The sequence below is a fragment of the Ovis canadensis genome, chromosome 7 (genome assembly GCF_042477335.2).
Source record: "Ovis canadensis isolate MfBH-ARS-UI-01 breed Bighorn chromosome 7, ARS-UI_OviCan_v2, whole genome shotgun sequence".
NCBI lineage: Eukaryota > Metazoa > Chordata > Mammalia > Artiodactyla > Bovidae > Ovis > Ovis canadensis.
The window spans coordinates 77,724,123-77,741,943 of record NC_091251.1 but is presented as its reverse complement, the minus strand read 5'-3'; the positions used below and the strand labels follow the sequence as shown (position 1 = coordinate 77,741,943).

Here is a 17,821-nt window from a genome sequence, read left to right as displayed (position 1 = left end):
TTCTCTGCCTCAGTACAGGAAGCCACTAGCCATTGCTGTGCACGTTCCAAAAGCTGACCAGTGGGGTGGGAGAGTAATTCTATTGTAATTTGGCATTGATTTCCAACACCCCCGAACTGTGCAAGCCAGAACTAGGAGTCATGTTGAATTCCTTTTTCAAAACCATCATCTTACCTGTAAGGGCCCTGCCAGCCAGGTCACAGTCTGCACAGAGCCTAAGAGAGAGCTCATTCCTTCTGCTTTACCATACTACTTCTTGAACCACTGTGCATGTGGTTCCCTAAGAGCCAGTCAGTAATTGTGGGTAGAGAGGTTTTATGTGCTTCCGTTTGCTCATTTCAGTATTTTATTGTCTTATGAATAAACTATTATGAACATTACTGTTGCAATCAAGAAATAGGTCTTTAACTTCTATATGAAGCATGTCTGTCACCGATAGATGTTGTGTTCATGATAAGGCCAACTGAAAGGATGGAATAATGCACTGCTGCTGTATTTGCTGAATGAAACATGTGTATCAATACTCTTTTGAGAACATCCAACATTTATTTCCATAGCCATGGCTATCTTCCCCCCCACCCCCAATTTTATCAAGATAATTGACATCAATTCAGTTCAGTCACTCAGTCATCTCTGACTCTTTGCGACCCAATGGACTGCAGTACGCCAGGCTTCCCTGTCCCTGACCAACTCCCAGAGCTTGCTCGAACTCATATCCATCGAGATGGTGATGCCGTCTAACCATCTCATCCTCTGTTGGCCCCTTCTCCTCCTGCCTTCAGTCTTTCCCAGCTTCAGGGTCTTTTCCAATGAGTCAGTCCTTTGCATCAGGTGGCCAAAGTATCAGAGCTTCAGCTTCAGCATCAGTCCTTGCAATGAATATTCAGGACTGATTTATTTTATTTTATTTTTTTTTAGGACTGATTTCCTTTAGGACTGACTGGTTTGATCTTCTTGCAGTCCAAGGGACTCTCAAGAGTCTTCCTCAACACCATGTTTCAAAAGTGTCAATTCTCACATAACATTGTATAAAGTTAAGGTGTACAGGGTTTTGATTTGATACATTTATATGTTGCAATAGAATTACCCCCCTTTTTAGATCTATTCTCTTAGCAACTTTCAAATATGTGATTTTTCGTCTGACTCTTTGCTACCCCATAACTGCAGCATGCCAGGCTTCCTTATCCTTCGCCATCTCTCAGAGTTTGCTCAAATTCATGTTTATTGTGTCAGTAATTCTATCCAACCATCTCTTCCTCGGCTGTCCCTTCTCCTTTTGCCTTCAGTCTTTCCCAGAATCAGGGCCTTTTACAATGAGTCAGCTCTATGCATGAGGTGGTCAAAGTATTGAAACTTCAGCTTCAGCAGCAGTCCTTCCAATGAATATTCAGAATTCATTTCTTTTAGGATTGACTGATTTGATCTCCTTGCAGTCCCTAAGAGACTCTTAAGAGTCTTCTCCAACACCACAGTTCAAAAGCATCAATTCTTTGGCACTCAGCCTCCTTTATGTTCCAACTCTCACATCCATACATGACTACTGGAAAAACCATAGCTTTGACTACACAGACCTTTGATGGTGAAGCGATGGCTCTTCTTTTTAATATGTTGTCTAGGATTGTCATAGCTTTCCTTCCAAGGAGCAAGCATTTTTTAATTTCATGGCTGCACTCACCATCCGAAGTGATTTTGGAGCCCAGGAAAAGAAAATCTGTCACTGTTTCCACTTTTTCCCCATCTATTTGCCATGAAAGTGATGGACCAGATGCCATGATGTTTGTTTTTGAGTGTTGAGTTTTAAGCCAGCCTTTTCACTTTCCTCTTTCTTCCTCATCAAGAAGCTCTCTAGTTCCTCTTCACTTTCTGTCAGAAGGGTGGTATCAGCTGCATATCTGAGGCTGTTGGTATTTTCCCTGACTATCTTGATTCTAGCTTGTGATTCATCTAGCCCAGCATTTTGCATAATGTACTCTGCATAAAAGTTAAACAGGGTGACAATATACAGCCTTGTCTTATCCTTTCCCAATTTTGAATCTGTCATTCATTTCATGTGAGGTTCTAACTATTACTTCTTGATCTGCATACAGGTTTCTCAGGAGACAGATGAGGTGGTCTGGTATTCCCATCTCTTTAAGAATTTTCCACAGTTTATTGTGATCCACATGGTCAAAAGCTTTTGCGTAGATGTTTTCCTGGAATTCTCTTGCTTTATCTATGATCCAGCAAATGTTGGTAATTTGATCTCTGGTTCCTCTGCCTTTTCTAAACCCTGCTTAAACATCTGGAAGTTCTCAGTTCATGTAATGTTGAAGCCTAACTTGAAGGAATTTGAGCATAATCTTACTAGCATTTGAAATGAGCACAACCGTATGGTAGTTTGAACTTTCTTTGGCATTGCCCTTCTTTGGGACTGGAATGAAAACTGACCTTGTCTGGTCCTGTTGATTATAATAAAAAAGCTGTGCATTAAATCCCTAGAATTTATTCATCTTTAACTGGAAGTTTGTACTCTAGGACTAACCTTTCCCAATCTCCTTCACCCTCCCAACCCCTTGTAACCACCATTAGACTCTGTTTCTCCAAGTTCAGCCTTTTTAGATTCCACTTATAAGTGAGATCATATGCTGTGTGTCTTTCTCTGTCTGATTTATTTCGCTTAGCATGATGCCCTTAAGGTCTATTCATGTTGTCTTAACTATATTTTAATTGCTTAGAAGCAATATGAGAATTTACCTCTGCCAAGGATGACAAACCTAGACAGCATTTTAAAAAGTAGAGACATTACTTCACTGACAAATGTCCATATAGTCAAAGCTGTGGTTTTTTCCAGTGGTCACGTATGGATGTGAGAGTTGGACCATAAAGAGAGCTGAGTGCCAAAGAATTGATGCTTTCGAACTATGGTGTTGGAGAAGACTCGTAAGAGTCCCTTGGACTTCAAGGAAATCAAACCAGTCAATCCTAAAGGAAATCAGTCCTGAATATTCATTGGAAGCTCTGATCCTATAGCTCCAATACTTTGGCCACCAGATGTGAAGAACTGACTCATTGGAAAAGACTCTAATGCTGGGAAGGTTGAAGGCAGGAGGAAAAGGGGACGACAGAGGATGAGATGGTTGGATGGCATCACCGACTTGATGGACATGAGTTTGAGTAAACTCTGGGAGTTGGTGATGGACAGGGAAGCCTAGCTTGCTGCAGGCCATGGGGTCATAAAGAGTCGGACGTGACTGAACTGAAGTGAAGGATGGCAGGAAGGAAAATTTCCAAAATAACCAGACTTTCACTTTCTCTGCAATGCACTGGATTTTTCCTGCTGACAAACTTGCAGTTTGTGAAGTAAGTTCATGGAGCATATCAAAGCGTGCAGCAGCTCTGCCTACTCCAGCAGATGGTGTGAATGGTTGTCTAAAGTCAGCTTAGTTTCTGTCATTATGTCAGTCTGTGGAATGTTTGGGTTCATGCTTCTTTTGGCCAGTTTTCACAAATGTTAGCTTTGTCTTGTGAAGTGCTGAAAGTTGTATGTGTTGAAGTACTAACAAGATGTGTAGTACCGTGATGGAAATGAAAGTGGCAATAGTGATTTTCTTTCCTCTTTTAATTCATTTTAATATTGCTCTTAGGACAGACTTTTCAGACAAGAGGTAGAAAGCAAACATTTCAATGCCACACTCAGACCAGAAGGCTTCTTTTAATTGCAGAGTGTGATTTAGTGTGTTTCTGATGGAGTTTGTAGCATTACAAACAGTCTTTCCTATGAAATCCTACTCTCGTTGCTTGCCTTTTTTCAGGGGAAAAAAAAAATCCCACCAAAATGTGTATGAGCTCAGTTTAAAGAATCTTTTTTCATTATTAATGAAATATCTCAAATACATAAGAAAAAGTATAAAGAACTCTTTAGCCAGCATTCATCTGATTTTAGCAAACCTTAATATTTTGCTATAATTGCTTTTAAAAATGCATGTAAAGCTCATCATTATCCTTTCTGATCTGGTTGCCCTCCCTGCACAAAGTTAACCACTGCTGTGAATTTGTTCTCTTACTCTCACGCCTATATTTATATTTTCATTTTATGTGTATGTCCACAAACATATAGTATTGTTTTTATTTCTTCTAAATGGTTATATTCTGGTTAATGGAATAATTAATCAATAGTCAATCTAAGTAAGAAATGGAAAATTTTATTCCAGTCAACCTGAGAATTATAACCCAAGAGACAGCGTCTCAGAGAACTTTGAAAACTGTTCAGAAGAGGTAAGCGGGGTGGTCAGTACATATGTGATTTTGACAAAGGGGTTCAGGCAATCAAGCATACATCTTGGTAGAAGGTTACTGTTGCTCAAGAGGAGGAGATATCTTAGCTGATGGTTTTAATGATATTTTTAAAATTTATTTTTATTTGGCTGTGCTAGGTCTTAGTTGGGGCATATGAACTCTCAGTTGTAGCATATGGGATCTAGTTCCCTGACCAGAGATTGAACCCAGGCCCCCTGCATTGGAAGCGTGGAATTCTGGCCACTGGATGACCAGGGAAGTCTGTTTTAGTGCTTTTCTAAGTAAGATGTATAATTGTTCTTCTGATGCACACTTAAATACCGAATATATGTTATTACCAATAATACCGCAGTTAAGAATTCTTATGTTCCCTCGGCCACATGAGTTTCTTTAAAGTCTCTTCTATTTTAAGGAAGTAAATCACGGGGTAAAGACTGACATATTAATTAGATAAAATGGAAGATCTCTGTTTAGCTCTGGCTCTGCGCATGGCATGTAGGGTACTGTGTGGGAACTCCAAAGCCTTAAGCCGCAGTACTTACTTCCAAGTTTGGGAGAAGTAAGCACGCATAACAGTGGTGCAGGAAGTACAACACAGTAAGGCCTGTACGCTGGTTGAGGCAGCTCTAATGTTAGAGGGTTCAGGCCAGTGATTCAGCTGTTTCTACACTGAATCAGCTGGGCTTATCTTTGTTGGCCCCTTGAGTTGATTTAATTCCAGCCGAGAGCACAGAGGTCTGATGCCTTATTAGGTCTCGTCATTTTCTGTCTTAATTTTGAAAGCAGTAGGCAGACCCCATTCTCTCTCTCCTGTTGCTTAAATCAGGCACATTTTCAGTGTTCCAGGTCTTCTTCCGTCATTTTTAAATGCTGTCGTCCAGACAATACATTGGCTGTGCAATTCTTACTTCCTCAGTTCAGTTCAGTTCAGTCACTCAGTCGTGTCCGACTCTTCCCGACCCCATGAATCGCAGCACGCCAGGCCTCCCTGTCCATCACCATCTCCCGGAGGGAGTTCACCCAGACTCACGTCCATCGAGTCCATGATGCCATCCAGCCATCTCATCCTCAGTCGTCCCCTTCTCCTGCCCCCAATCTCTCCCAGCATCTGAGTTTTTTCCAATGAGTCAACTCTTCACATGAGGTGGCCAAAGTATGGAGTTTCAGCTTTAGCATCATTCCCTCCAAAGAAATCCCAGGGCTGATCTCCTTCAGAATGGACTGGTTGGATCTCCTTGCAGTCCAAGGGACTCTCAAGAGCCTTCTCCAACACCGCAGTTCAAAAGCATCAATTCTTCAGCGCTCAGCCTTCTTCACAGTCCAACTCTCACATCCATACATGACCACAGGAAAAACCATAGCCTTGACTAGATGGACCTTAGTCAGCAAAGTAATGTCTCTGCTTTTGAATATGCTGTCTAGGTTGATCATAACTTTTCTTCCAAGGAGTAAACGTCTTTTAATTTCATGGCTGCAGTCACCATCTGCAGTGATTCTGGAGCCCGCAAAAATAAAGTCTGACACTGTTTCCACTGTTTCTCCATCTATTTCCCATGAAGTGATGGGACCGGATGCCATGATCTTAGTTTTTTGAATGTTGAGCTTTAGGCCAACTTTTTCACTCTCCTCTTTCACTTTCATCAAGAGGCTTTTTAGTTCCTCTTCACTTTCTGCCATAAGGGTGGTGTCATCTGCATATCTGACGTTATTGATATTTCTTCTGGCAATCTTGATTCCAGCTTGTGTTTCTTCCAGTCCAGCATTTCTCATGATGTACTCTGCATAGAAGTTAAATAAGCAGGGTGACAATATACAACCTTGATGTACTCCTTTTCCTATTTGGAACCAGTCTGTTGTTCCATGTCCAGTTCTAACTGTTGCTTCCTGACCTGCATACAGATTTCTCAAGAGGCAGGTCAGGTGGTCTGGTATTCCCATCTCTTTCAGAATTTTCCACAGTTTCTTGTGATCCACACAGTCAAAGGCTTTGGCATAGTCAATAAAGCAGAAATAGATGTTTTTCTGGAACTCTCTTGCTTTTTCCATGATCCAGCAGATGTTGGCAATTTGATCTCTGGTTCCTCTGCCTTTTCTAAAGCCAGCTTGAACATCAGGGAGTTCATGGTTCACGTATTGCTGCAGCCTGACTTGGAGAATTTTGAGCATTACTTTACTAGCATGTGAGATGAGTGCAATTGTGCGATAGTTTGAGCATTCTTTTGCATTGCCTTTCTTTGGGATTGGAATGAAAACTGATCTTTTCCAGTCCTGTGGCCACTGCTGAGTTTTCCAAATTAGCTGGCATGTTGAGTGCAGCACTTTCACAGCATCGTCTTTCAGGATTTGAAATAGCTCAACTGGAATTCCATCACCTCCACTAGCTTTGCTCATAGTGATGCTTCCTAAGGCCCACTTGACTTCACATTCCATGATGTCTGGCTCTAGGTGAGTGATCACACCATCATGATTATCTGGGTCATGAAGATCTTTTTTGTACAATTCTTCTGTGTATTCTTGTCACCTCTTCTTAATGTCTTCTGCTTCTGTTAGGTCCATACCGTTTCTGTCCTTTATCGAGCCCATCTTTGCATGAAATGTTCCCTTGGTTCTCTAATTTTCTTGAAGAGATCTCTAGTCTTTCCCATTCTGTTGTTTTCCTCGATTTCTTTGCATTGATCGCTGAAGAAGGCTTTCTTATCTCTTCTTGCTATTCTTTGGAACTCTGCATTTAGATGCCTTATATCTTTCCTTTTCTCCTTCCTCAGAGATCTCTAATTTTTGGTGCTGATCACAAAACATCCAGGATAGTGCTAATTACCATTACCATTCATGCAAAAGAAATTTCAGTAGATATAATTTTCCTTTTGTGTGGAATTTCCCCTAGGAGTTTCCTTCTACCCCTGCAAAAACAGGTCTGTGTTCCTTAAGATATATGTTGTGTGACTAGGAGCATTTGAAGGTGTAAAGAATCTGTAGCAGCAAAGAACACGGAATACTTCAAAACAGCTGCTTTGAGTGTGGTTCACGACCCAGATAATCATGATTGTGTGATCATGTCTGGCCACTAGAGCCAGACATCCTGGAATGTAAAGTCAAGTGGGCCTTAGGAAGCATCACTACGAACAAAGCTAGTGGAGGCGATGGAATTCCAGTTGAGCTATTTCAAATCCTGAAAGACGACGCTGTGAAAGTGCTGCACTCAACATGCCAGCAAATTTGGAAAACTCAAACTTGTTAAAAATGTAAATTCTCAGGCTCACCCAGACCTTCTAAATCAGAAGCTCTAGGAGCAGGGTTCATTGATTTTGTGTTTTAACAAGCTCACTGGAGGAGCCAGAACTCCTGGTTCAGAGGGTGCGCTTTCAGGAAGGGACTAAACACTTGAGGGATGGCTGCGCAGCAGGGTTATTCATTGTCATTGCTTACTCATTAAAGACATGAGAAAGGTATATTTTTATACATTTTGTGTGTGGTGGTGTTATAGATGGCCTTTAACTTTGGGAGGCAGCTTGGTGTCTTTTGTTGGTTATGACCAACAGTAGGAAATAGAATGCTATAAATCCTTGTTTCCAGGGTACCTCCTTGCTGCTGATAACAGGCAGGAAATTAAAACAATCTGTGATAGAGTTTTGTTCTTATTAGCTACAGATGGTAGCTTTCAGATATGTTGCAGCAAAACATAAATACATATAGCGGGGAGACTTCATTACTGAAGAAAAATGACTCGGCTGGGTCAAATATATAGTCTGGGTCCATTTTAATGAAATGGGATATAGGGAATGTATCAGTGTTCCATTAGCACACAAAGCATGACAACATAGGAGGTTGCTGGTTTTCTTTTTGGTTTAGTTTTGAGTATGTAAAATAGTTGTGTGAGTTGTTCAAAATTATAGAACAAATTTTATTCAAAGATATATCACTTCCATGGTATCCTTTTCCCCTTGTTCTCCTGGTCCTGTATGGGTAATCATTTTGTTTGCTTTTTGGCTTATTTTTCTAGCGTTTCTCTTTGAAGATAAGTGTTTATGTGTTTATGTTCGTAACTCCTCCTTTCGACTTTTACACAAAAAGTTGCATAATATACCACAATTTTTTTAAAGAAAGCTCTATTAATTTGCAACAGGTATTCAATAAAATTTACCAACTTTATGTGTACCGTTTGAATTTTGACAAACTCATACAGTTGCATAGCCACTAATACAACCAAGGTTTAGATGGTTTCCATAAATCAAACAAAAAATGTCTTCATATTCTTTTGCAGCCAATCCTCTCTCCCACCTCTATGGTCTCTGATAAACTGCCTGCCTCCTTTCTATCACTATATTTACTTTTTCTAGAATCTCACAGAGTTTTTTCGTGTGTATGTATGTGACTTCTTTCACTTAGTGTAATTTTTAGGGTGTTCAACCGCAGTGCACAAATCATTATTTTATCCCATTTCATTGCTGAATAGTGCTCCACTGTTTATATATTACAGTTGATAGACACTGTTTTGCTGTTTCTTTTAAACTTTTGTTTTGAAATACTTTTGAACTTACAGAATAATGAGAAGATAGTACAGAGAGATTCCATACACCCCTCCCCCAGTTTCCTCTAATGGTAACACCTCATATGGCCGTGGTGCAATCACAACACTGTGAACTAAACCACAGGCTTTATTTCAATTTTAGTTTTTCTGTTGCTTTTAGCTATTAGGTGTCTTTAGTCTCTTTTAATGTGTACAGTTCCTTGATCTTTCCATATCTTTTTTATTTTTCATTTACTCATTTGGCTGCACTGCATGGTTTGTACAATCAGAGTTCTGCGACCAGGCCCCTGTGGGAGTGCAGAGTCCTACTCAGAGGACTGCCAGGGAATTCCCTCTGTGTCTTTCTTTAAAAGAGTACTTGTCTGGGTATTTTGTTGGCAACCTACTCCAGTATTCTTGCTTGGAAAATTCCGTGGAAAGAGGAGCCTGGCAGGATATAGTCCATGGGGTCACAAAGAGTCTGACACGACTGGGCACAGGACGCACATTAGGTATTTTGTAGAATGTCCTTCGATTTGTCTGGTGATTAGACTGCAGTTTCAGATTTTGGGGAAGAATACTACAGAGGTGATGTGCCCTGCTCATGGTCTTATGTTAGGTGCTACATGATATCAATATGTCTTATTACTTGCAGTTTATTGTGTTAGTTGCTCAACTGTGTCTGACTCTTTGAGACCCCATGCACTGTAGCCGACCAGTCTTCTCTGTTCATGGGATTCTCCAGCAAGAATGCTGGAGTGGGTAGCCATTCCCTTTCTTCTCCAGGGGATCTTCCCAACCCAGGGATTGAACCCCGTTCTCCTGCATTGCAGGCAGATTCTTTACCGTCTGAGCCACTGGGGAAACCCCCTATTACTGGTAAAGTTAACCTTAATTACTTGATTAAAGGAGTGTCTGCCATGTTTCTCCATAATAAAGTTATTGCTTTTCCTTTTCTGTAGTCTGTTCCTTAGAAGCAAATTGTTGCTTTTTAAATTGTGATGTACATCAATGTGGGCTTTCCAGGTGGCACTAGTGGCAAAGAACCCACCTGCTAATGCAGGAGACATAAGAGATGCAGATTCGATCCCTGGATCGGGAAGATCCCCTGGAGGAGGGCATGGCAACCCACTCCAGTATTCTTGCCTGGAGAATCCCATGGACAGAGGAACCTGGCAGGCTACAGTCCACAGGGTTGAAAAGAGTCAGACACGACTGAAGCATCTTGGCACACACACATGCACGTACATCAGTGTTCATGGGAACATAGTTTGGCAACTCTCTTAACCATAATTATAGTAATAATATTATCTACCACTGACCCCACCTGCATATTTCTAAACACAAGTGGATTATCTTATTTAATTCTCAGGATACCCGTATGATGTGGAAGCTTTTTTCATGACCATTTTATAGCTGAGAAGATTGAGGCATAGAGTGCCTTGCTCAAGATTCAGCAGTCAGTGATGGAGCCATACGCTAACATAAGCGTAACTCAAGGGCCAGCATTTAACACATGCCATATGGTTGTTGTCAGAACTTAGAAGGGTATGCTCTCATTCTTTGCCAGAGGAGACAAATGAACACTTCCTATATTCGACAATTCTCTTTTGTTCTTTAAGAAAAAAATTTTTGTTTGTACTTTCAGGAAGATTCCTTGTGTGACTCAAGATTTTAGTCAGCTATGAGTGACAGTACTGTTACATTGAAATCATGGAGAACTCCAGGATCCTTTGGGGAGCACTGAAAATCTATTTCTGAACTTCTTTCAAAGACACAGCTGAAGGTTAGGGCCTCATATTCAGAATAGAAAACTGCTTTTGGAGAAGGAGTATTTACTTAAAAGAGTGGCCCTGAGCCTTCTCCTCACTGGATTTTATCAACCTCTCTCAACAAGGGTGTTGTGTTTATCTGTGTGTCTAAACCCCACATGTTTACTTCTGTTTACCACACTGATGACTGCTCTGCGACACAGTCAGGTGTGTCTCTGAATAGCCTAGCACAGGCGATGACAACTGTGTTTAATGATGACTCAGTATCAGTGATGACTCTCTTCTAGTAGCGACGGAGCCCTGGAAGGTCGGGCTGTGTGGGTGGACATTTGCATATCTTCTCTGTGACTCACTCAGCAGCCTGCCTTTCTGAGGGGAAATAACAGTAGATGGCTACAAGCTCTATTCATCTCCTCCCTTCTGTCTCATGCTGTGTGGATTGGGTATCCCCAAATCTCTGAAATCACGCAGCTAGGTGACTTGAATATATCCAGTCTGCTGCGCTGTTCAGATATGAGTGTAGTTTTTAACAATAAAGTTCTTGTTTCTGAATGTCTATTGTAAGCCTGGCCATATGTGACCGTGTCCACAGGTTAAACCAGACACTGTTCATCACCCAGAGCCAACCTGAATAGGCACACACATAAAAACTATAGTGTTAATTTCCTTAGGAAGAGAAGAAGGCAACTGTTTAGAATGAGTCTGATGCTTGCATACAAAAGCTAGAAAATATACCATCTGAGCCATCAGGGAAGTCTAGAAAATATTATAAAAGTAGAAAGTTATTTGGGATAGTAATAACAGAGGTCAAGTTTATGGGTATCTGGATATAGCTTCAGAAGTCAGAAAGCTAATGTCATATTATACAGAAGTATATGTTGGATCAGATTTTATTTAGTCAAAATAAAGGGCAAAGGTTTTCAGAGCCTGCTGCAGCTACCTGGAAAAAAGATGGTATTTAATCTCATTATTTTAACTTTTTATCTCATTATTTTAACTTTTTCTCATATAGGGTTTTCTACATGTTCATTATAGACAAAGTGTTAGGTACAAGAAGATGTCAGGTAGAAAGTGAAAGTAGCCTATTTCTGTCGCCAGAAACACCCATTCTTCTGTTTTGCATAGTTTATCTCCTTTCCTCCCTGTTTTTCTCTCCCTCTCCTATGCTGCAAATACACTGGTAATCCTGCATTTTTAATGTAGTACCATCTCCTAAGGATTTTCTATGATTTAAGGAAAAAGACTTTGCTAATTTGGTGGGAGAAAAATAGCTAGTTTTAATTTGCATGCTGTTCATGTTTTAATTAGGATTAACATTCTTGATTGTCAATTTATATGTACCTATGGAGTGCTAACTTTTCTATTCGTTATTTTACTGTAAAACTGGAAACATTGCTAAAGCAAGCCTCTGATTTCAGATGTCCTAAATGATGCTATATTTGATGAAGACCACGATGAGATGGTGATTGTGAAGGACATAGACATGTTTTCCATGTGTGAACATCATCTAGTTCCTTTTGTTGGAAAGGTAAGTTTTTCTGTGTTGTTTCATAACAATGTTTAAAAGCACAACGACAGTTTTAAAGTTAGCATAATTATATTTTAAATTGTCACCTGGTAATTCCTAATATCCCAGATACGCATGAACATCTATTCTTTATCAGCCCAACTAATTTAATGGCTGGAAATGAACTAAATAGAAACAAGAAGCAGAAGGCCCTCAGGGCAAGCATTTCACAGCAAATACCATGTTAATAGGTTAAAATAATGAGATTAAAGACCATCTTTTTTTCTAGGTACCTGCAGCAGTCTCTGAAAAACCTTTGTCCTTTATTTTAACTAAATAATATTTGATCCAAGCTATACTTTCGTATAATATGACGTGAACAGTAATGATTGCAGAATTTCTTGTGGCAGAGGCTATGGTATTAGTGGATTTGTTTCCAACGCTTTTAAAATATTTTAAGAAAAATGAATCTATGACCTAGATAATGTTAATGTTGTAGTTAAACATCTCTCTGAGAACATGTGGGTTACCAAGAGTTGCCCTGTTCCTTCCTCCCATATCATAATTTTTTTTTTTTACTTTTTAAATTTTGGAAGGGAAGACTTATAGGAAATAGTGGTTATGAATATATCCATCACCTAAATTTAATGTGTTAACATTTGCCTCACATTTTTTGTTATTTTTTTCATTTTTGTAGAAGTGAAACAGAAAAATGTACAACTCATTAGAGTAATTCGCTACTACCTCCCAGATCAAGAACCAGAACACTATCAATGTCTTGAAAGCTCACCTTGTGCCCCTTGTTAATCCCCAGCGCATCTTGTCAGCACAGTGTATGGATTTCTAATATTATAGATTGATTGGTTTTGCTCGTTTTTCAACTACTGTATATAAATAGGTGGAGTCTGCAGTATGAACTCTTTCTCGTGTTTGGCTTCTTTTGTTCTACATTGCTAGAGTCATCCATGTTATTGCCTGTCATTGTAGTTTGTTTATTTTCATTGCTATATATAATTCCTTTGTACAAACATACCACAATTTATTGTTCTGTTTTTGGTGGATATTTCTGTTTTTCCTCTCTCTCTGTGTTTGACTTTTTCGGTTGGTGGTGATGGTGACTTTTTGGTTTTTTTTGGCTGTTACAAACAATACTGCTACCAGCATTCTTTTGATGTACAGATGCATCATATTTCTTTTTAAATTATTTATTTATTTTTTAATTAAAAAAACCATTTTATTTATTTATTGGCCACATCATGTGGCTTGCAGGATCTCAGTTCTCCAACAAGGGATTGAACCTGGGCCATGGCAGTGAAAACCCAGAATCCTAACCGCTGGGCAACCAGGGAACTCCCTAATCTATTTTTTTACTTTAAGTATAGTTGATATACAATATTATATTAGTTTCAGGTGTACAGTAAAGTTGTCCAGCTATATATATATTTTTTTTCAGACTTCTCCATTATAGGTTACTATAAGATACTGAATATATTTCCCTGTGCTATACAGTAAATACTCATTCCCTATCTATTTTATGTATAGTAGTTTGTATCCTAATTTATCCCTCTCCTCTTGCCTTTCCCTTTAGTAATGATATGTCTGTCTTCTGTGTCTATTAGTTTGTTTCATTTTGTATATTATTTTAAAGATTCCACATATAAGTGATATCATATGATATTTGCCTTTCCCTTCCTGACTTATTTCACCTAGTGTTCTCTAGCTCAATCCATGTAGCTGCAAATGGCAATACTTCATTGTTTTTTATGGCTGAGTAATAGTCCACTGTATACATATAACTGGGCTTCCCTGGTGGCTCAGACGGTAAAGAATCTGCCTGCAGTGTGGGAGACGTGGGTTCGATTGCTGGGTTGGGAAGATCCCCTGCAGAAGAAAATGGCAATCCACTCCAATATTCTTGCCTGCAGAATCCCGCAGGCAGAGAAGCCTGGCAGGCTACAGTCCATGGAGTCGCAGATTCAGACACAAGTGAGCGACTAACATGCACACACACACGTGCCTATAACACATCGTCATAAACCAGTTGTATCTTGATGGGCACTTGAGTTGTTTCTATGTCTTGGCTATATTATTAATAAATAGTGCTGCTGTGAACATTGTGATGTTCATATGAATAATGCTACTGTGAACATTCTTTTTGAATTAGAGTTTGTATCTTTTCTGGATACATGCCTGGGAGTGGGGCTGCTGGTTCATATGGTAACTCTAGTTTTTTTTAAAGAAACCTCCATTCTGTTTTTCCATAGTGGCTATACCAGTTTGCATTCTCACCAACAGTGTAAGAGGGTTCCCTTTTCCCCACACCCTGTCCAGCATTTATTATTTGTAGACTTCTTGATGATGGTCATTCTGATTTGTGTGAAGTGATAGTTTGTTGTGGTTTTGATGTGCATGTCTCTAATAATTACCTTTTTTTTTCATGTGCCTGTTGGCCATCTGTATGTCTTCTTTGGAGAAATGTCTTTAGGTCTTCTGCCCATTTTTTGATTGGATTGTTTTTTTCAATATTGTGTTGTGTAACCTGTTTGTATATTTTGCATATTAACCCCTTGTTGATCCCATCATTTGCAAATATTTTCAGTCATTACATAGATTGTCTTTTTGTTTTATCAGTGATTTTCTTTGCTGTGTAAAAGCTTGTGAGTTTGATCAGGTCCCATTTGTTTATTTTTGCTTTTATTTCCTTTGGGAGACTGATTTAAGAAAATATTGCTATGACCTGTGTCAGAAAATGTTTTGTCTATGTTCTCTTCTAGTAGTTTTATGGCGTGTCATGTCTTATATTTAGGTCTTTAAACCATTTTGAGTTTATTTTTATTTATAATTCGAGGGAATGTTCTGATTTCACTAATGTCCATGTAGCTGTCCTACTTTGCCAACACCATTTGTTGACGAGACTGTCTTTTCTGCATTGTATATTCTTGTTCCCTCTGTCATAGATTGACAGGAAGTAAGTACATTGGTTTATTTGGGGGCTTTCTGTCCTGGTCCACTGATCTCTGTGCACTGGAGCTTTGTAGTATTGTCTGAAGTCTGAGAGAATTATGCCTCCAGCTTTTCTCTTTTCCCTCAGGATTGTTTTGACAATTCTGGGTCTTTTGTGGTTTCATATAAATTTTAGTGTTACTTGTTTCAGTTCTGTGAAAAATGTAATAGGTATTTTGATGTTTACAAAGAGTTTACAAATTTGGAAAACTCAGCAGTGGCCACAGGACAGGAAAAGATCAGTTTTCATTCCAATCCCAAAGAAAGGCAATGCCAAAGAATGCTCAAACTACCGCACAATTGCACTCATCTCACGCGCTAGCAAAGGAATGTTCAAAATCCTCCAAGCCAGGCTTTAACAGTACGTGAACCGTGAACTTCCAGATGTTCAGGCTGGATTTAGAAAAAGCAGAGGAACCAGAGATCAAACTGCCAACATCTGTTGGATCATCGAAAAAGCAAGAGAGTTCCAGAAAAACATCTACTTTTGCTTTATTGACTATGCCGAGGCCTTTGACTGTGTGGACCACAACAAACTCTGGGAAATTCTGAAAGAGATGGGAATACCAAACCACTTAACCTGCCTCTTGAGAAAATCTGTATGTAGGTCAGGAAGCAACAGTTAGAACTGGACATGGAACAACAGACTGGTTCCAAATAGGGAAAGGAGTACATCAAGGCTGTATGTTGTCACCCTGCTTATTTAACTTCTATGCAGAGTACATCATGAGAAACGCTGGACTGGAAGAAACACAAGCTGGAATCAAGATTGCCGGGAGAAATATCAATAACCTCAGATATGCAGATGACACCACCCTTATGGAAGAAAGCGAAGAACTAAAGAGCCTCTTGATGAAAGTGAAAGAGGAGAGTGAAAAAGTTGGCTTAAAGCTCAGCATTCAGAAAACTAAGATCATGGCATCTGGTTCCATCACTTCACGGTGAATAGATGGGGAAACAGTGGCAGACTTTATTTTGGGGGGCTCCAAAATTGCTGTGGCTGGTGACTGCAGCCATGAAATTAAAAGATGCTTGCTCCTTGGAAGAAAAGCTATGACCAACCTAGACAGCGTGTTAAAAAGCAGAGACATTACTTTGCCAACAAAGGTACTGTTTAGTTAAAGATATGGTTTTTCCAGTAGTCATGTATGGTTCTGAGAGTTGGACTATAAAGAAAGCTGAGTGCTGAAGAATTGATGCTTTTGAACTGTGGTGTTGGAGAAGACTCTTGAGAGTCCCTTGGACTGCAAGGAGATCCAACCAGTCCATCCTAAAGGAGATCAGTCCTGGGTGTTCATCAGAAGGACTGATATTGAAGCTGAAACTCCAATACTTTGGCCACCTGATGTGAAGAGCTGACTCATTTGAAAAGATCCTGATACTGGGAAAGATTGAAGATGGGAGGAGAAGGGGATGACAGAGGATGAGATGGTTGGATGGCATCACCAACTCAATGGATATGAGTTTGAGTAAACTCCTGGAATTGGTGGTAGACAGGGAGGCCTAGAATGCTGCAGTCCATGGGGTTGCAAAGAGTCAGACACAGCTGAGCAACTGAAATGAACTGAACTGAACTGGGGGTTGCATAAAATCTGTAGATATGTATTTGGAGTCATATGGCCATTTTCACAATAAAAATCCTTCTAATCCAAGAGGATGGTATATATTTCCATTTCTTTGAATCATCTATAATAGCAGCACTCTTCCCACTCACCCTTACCTCCCTCAGCAAGCATTTTGGACTGGGAAGTGTGGAGGCCAGGTGGAGCCAGTGCCAGTCACTCTTCACTGACTGCTAGTAAGCTAGCATGTATACATTCCTTGCGACCAGAGTCCAGGCCACTCCAGCCTCTCTGTTTATTCGAGCAGACCTCCCAGTAGGCAACGGGGCTCCGCAGGGGGAGGGTCTGCACCTGTGGACCTTCTTTCCTAGGGGCACTGGCCCTGATACTTTTTTTTTTTTTCATAGTCAGATCTCTACCTAGTTACATGGATATCTTTTTTATAACTGTGGTTATATAAGAAATCTTCTGTCAGTTTCTAGTAGGTTTTCTGTGTGAATTGTTCCATGTGTAGATGGATTTTTGATGTGACTTTGGGGAGTGGGGGAGGCTGAGCTTCATATCCTCCTTCTCTGCCATCTTGACCCACCTCTCACATGCATTTCTTTAGCAGTATACCTAGGAGTGGAACTGTGGATACAGGGTATACCTATGTTCAACTTATTAAATACTGACTTTTAGTTTTCCAAATTGGTCGTAACAACTGGGTACAGTTTACATTTCATTTACTCTTATGAGTCCTCATCAACATTTGGCACTTTTAGTGTTTCTAAGCTTAGCATTCTGATGTGTATGTAGTGGCATCTCTTTTTAAACCTTTTATTATAGAAAATTTCAAACATATCTAAGAATAGGTATATTCAGTTCAGTCGCTCAGTCGTGTCCGACTCTTTGTGACCCCATAAATCACAGCACGCCAGGCCTCCCTGTCCATCACCAACTCCCGGAGTTCACTCAGACTCACGTCCATCGAGTCAGTGATGCCATCCAGGCATCTCATCCTCTGTCGTCCCCTTCTCCTCCTGCCCCCAATTCCTCCCAGCATCAGTCTTTTCCAATGAGTCAACTCTTCACATGAGGTGGCCAAAGTACTGGAGTTTCAGCTTTAGCATCATTCCTTCCAAAGAAATCCCAGGGCTGATCTCCTTCAGAATGGATTGATTGGATCTCCTTGCAGTCCAAGGGACTCAAGAGT

At 40.0% G+C, this 17,821-nt stretch overlaps 1 protein-coding gene across 1 annotated transcript in view; it reads left to right on the top strand.

The window, feature by feature from the left end:
- GCH1 (GTP cyclohydrolase 1) overlaps positions 1–17,821 on the top strand; it is a 59,573-nt gene that overhangs the window by 23,068 nt on the left and 18,684 nt on the right. Inside the window, exon 2 of the mRNA XM_069596668.1 lies at positions 11,973–12,082. Within this exon, the coding sequence (XP_069452769.1) occupies positions 11,973–12,082 (110 nt within the window). The remainder of the gene's footprint in view (positions 1–11,972; positions 12,083–17,821) is intronic.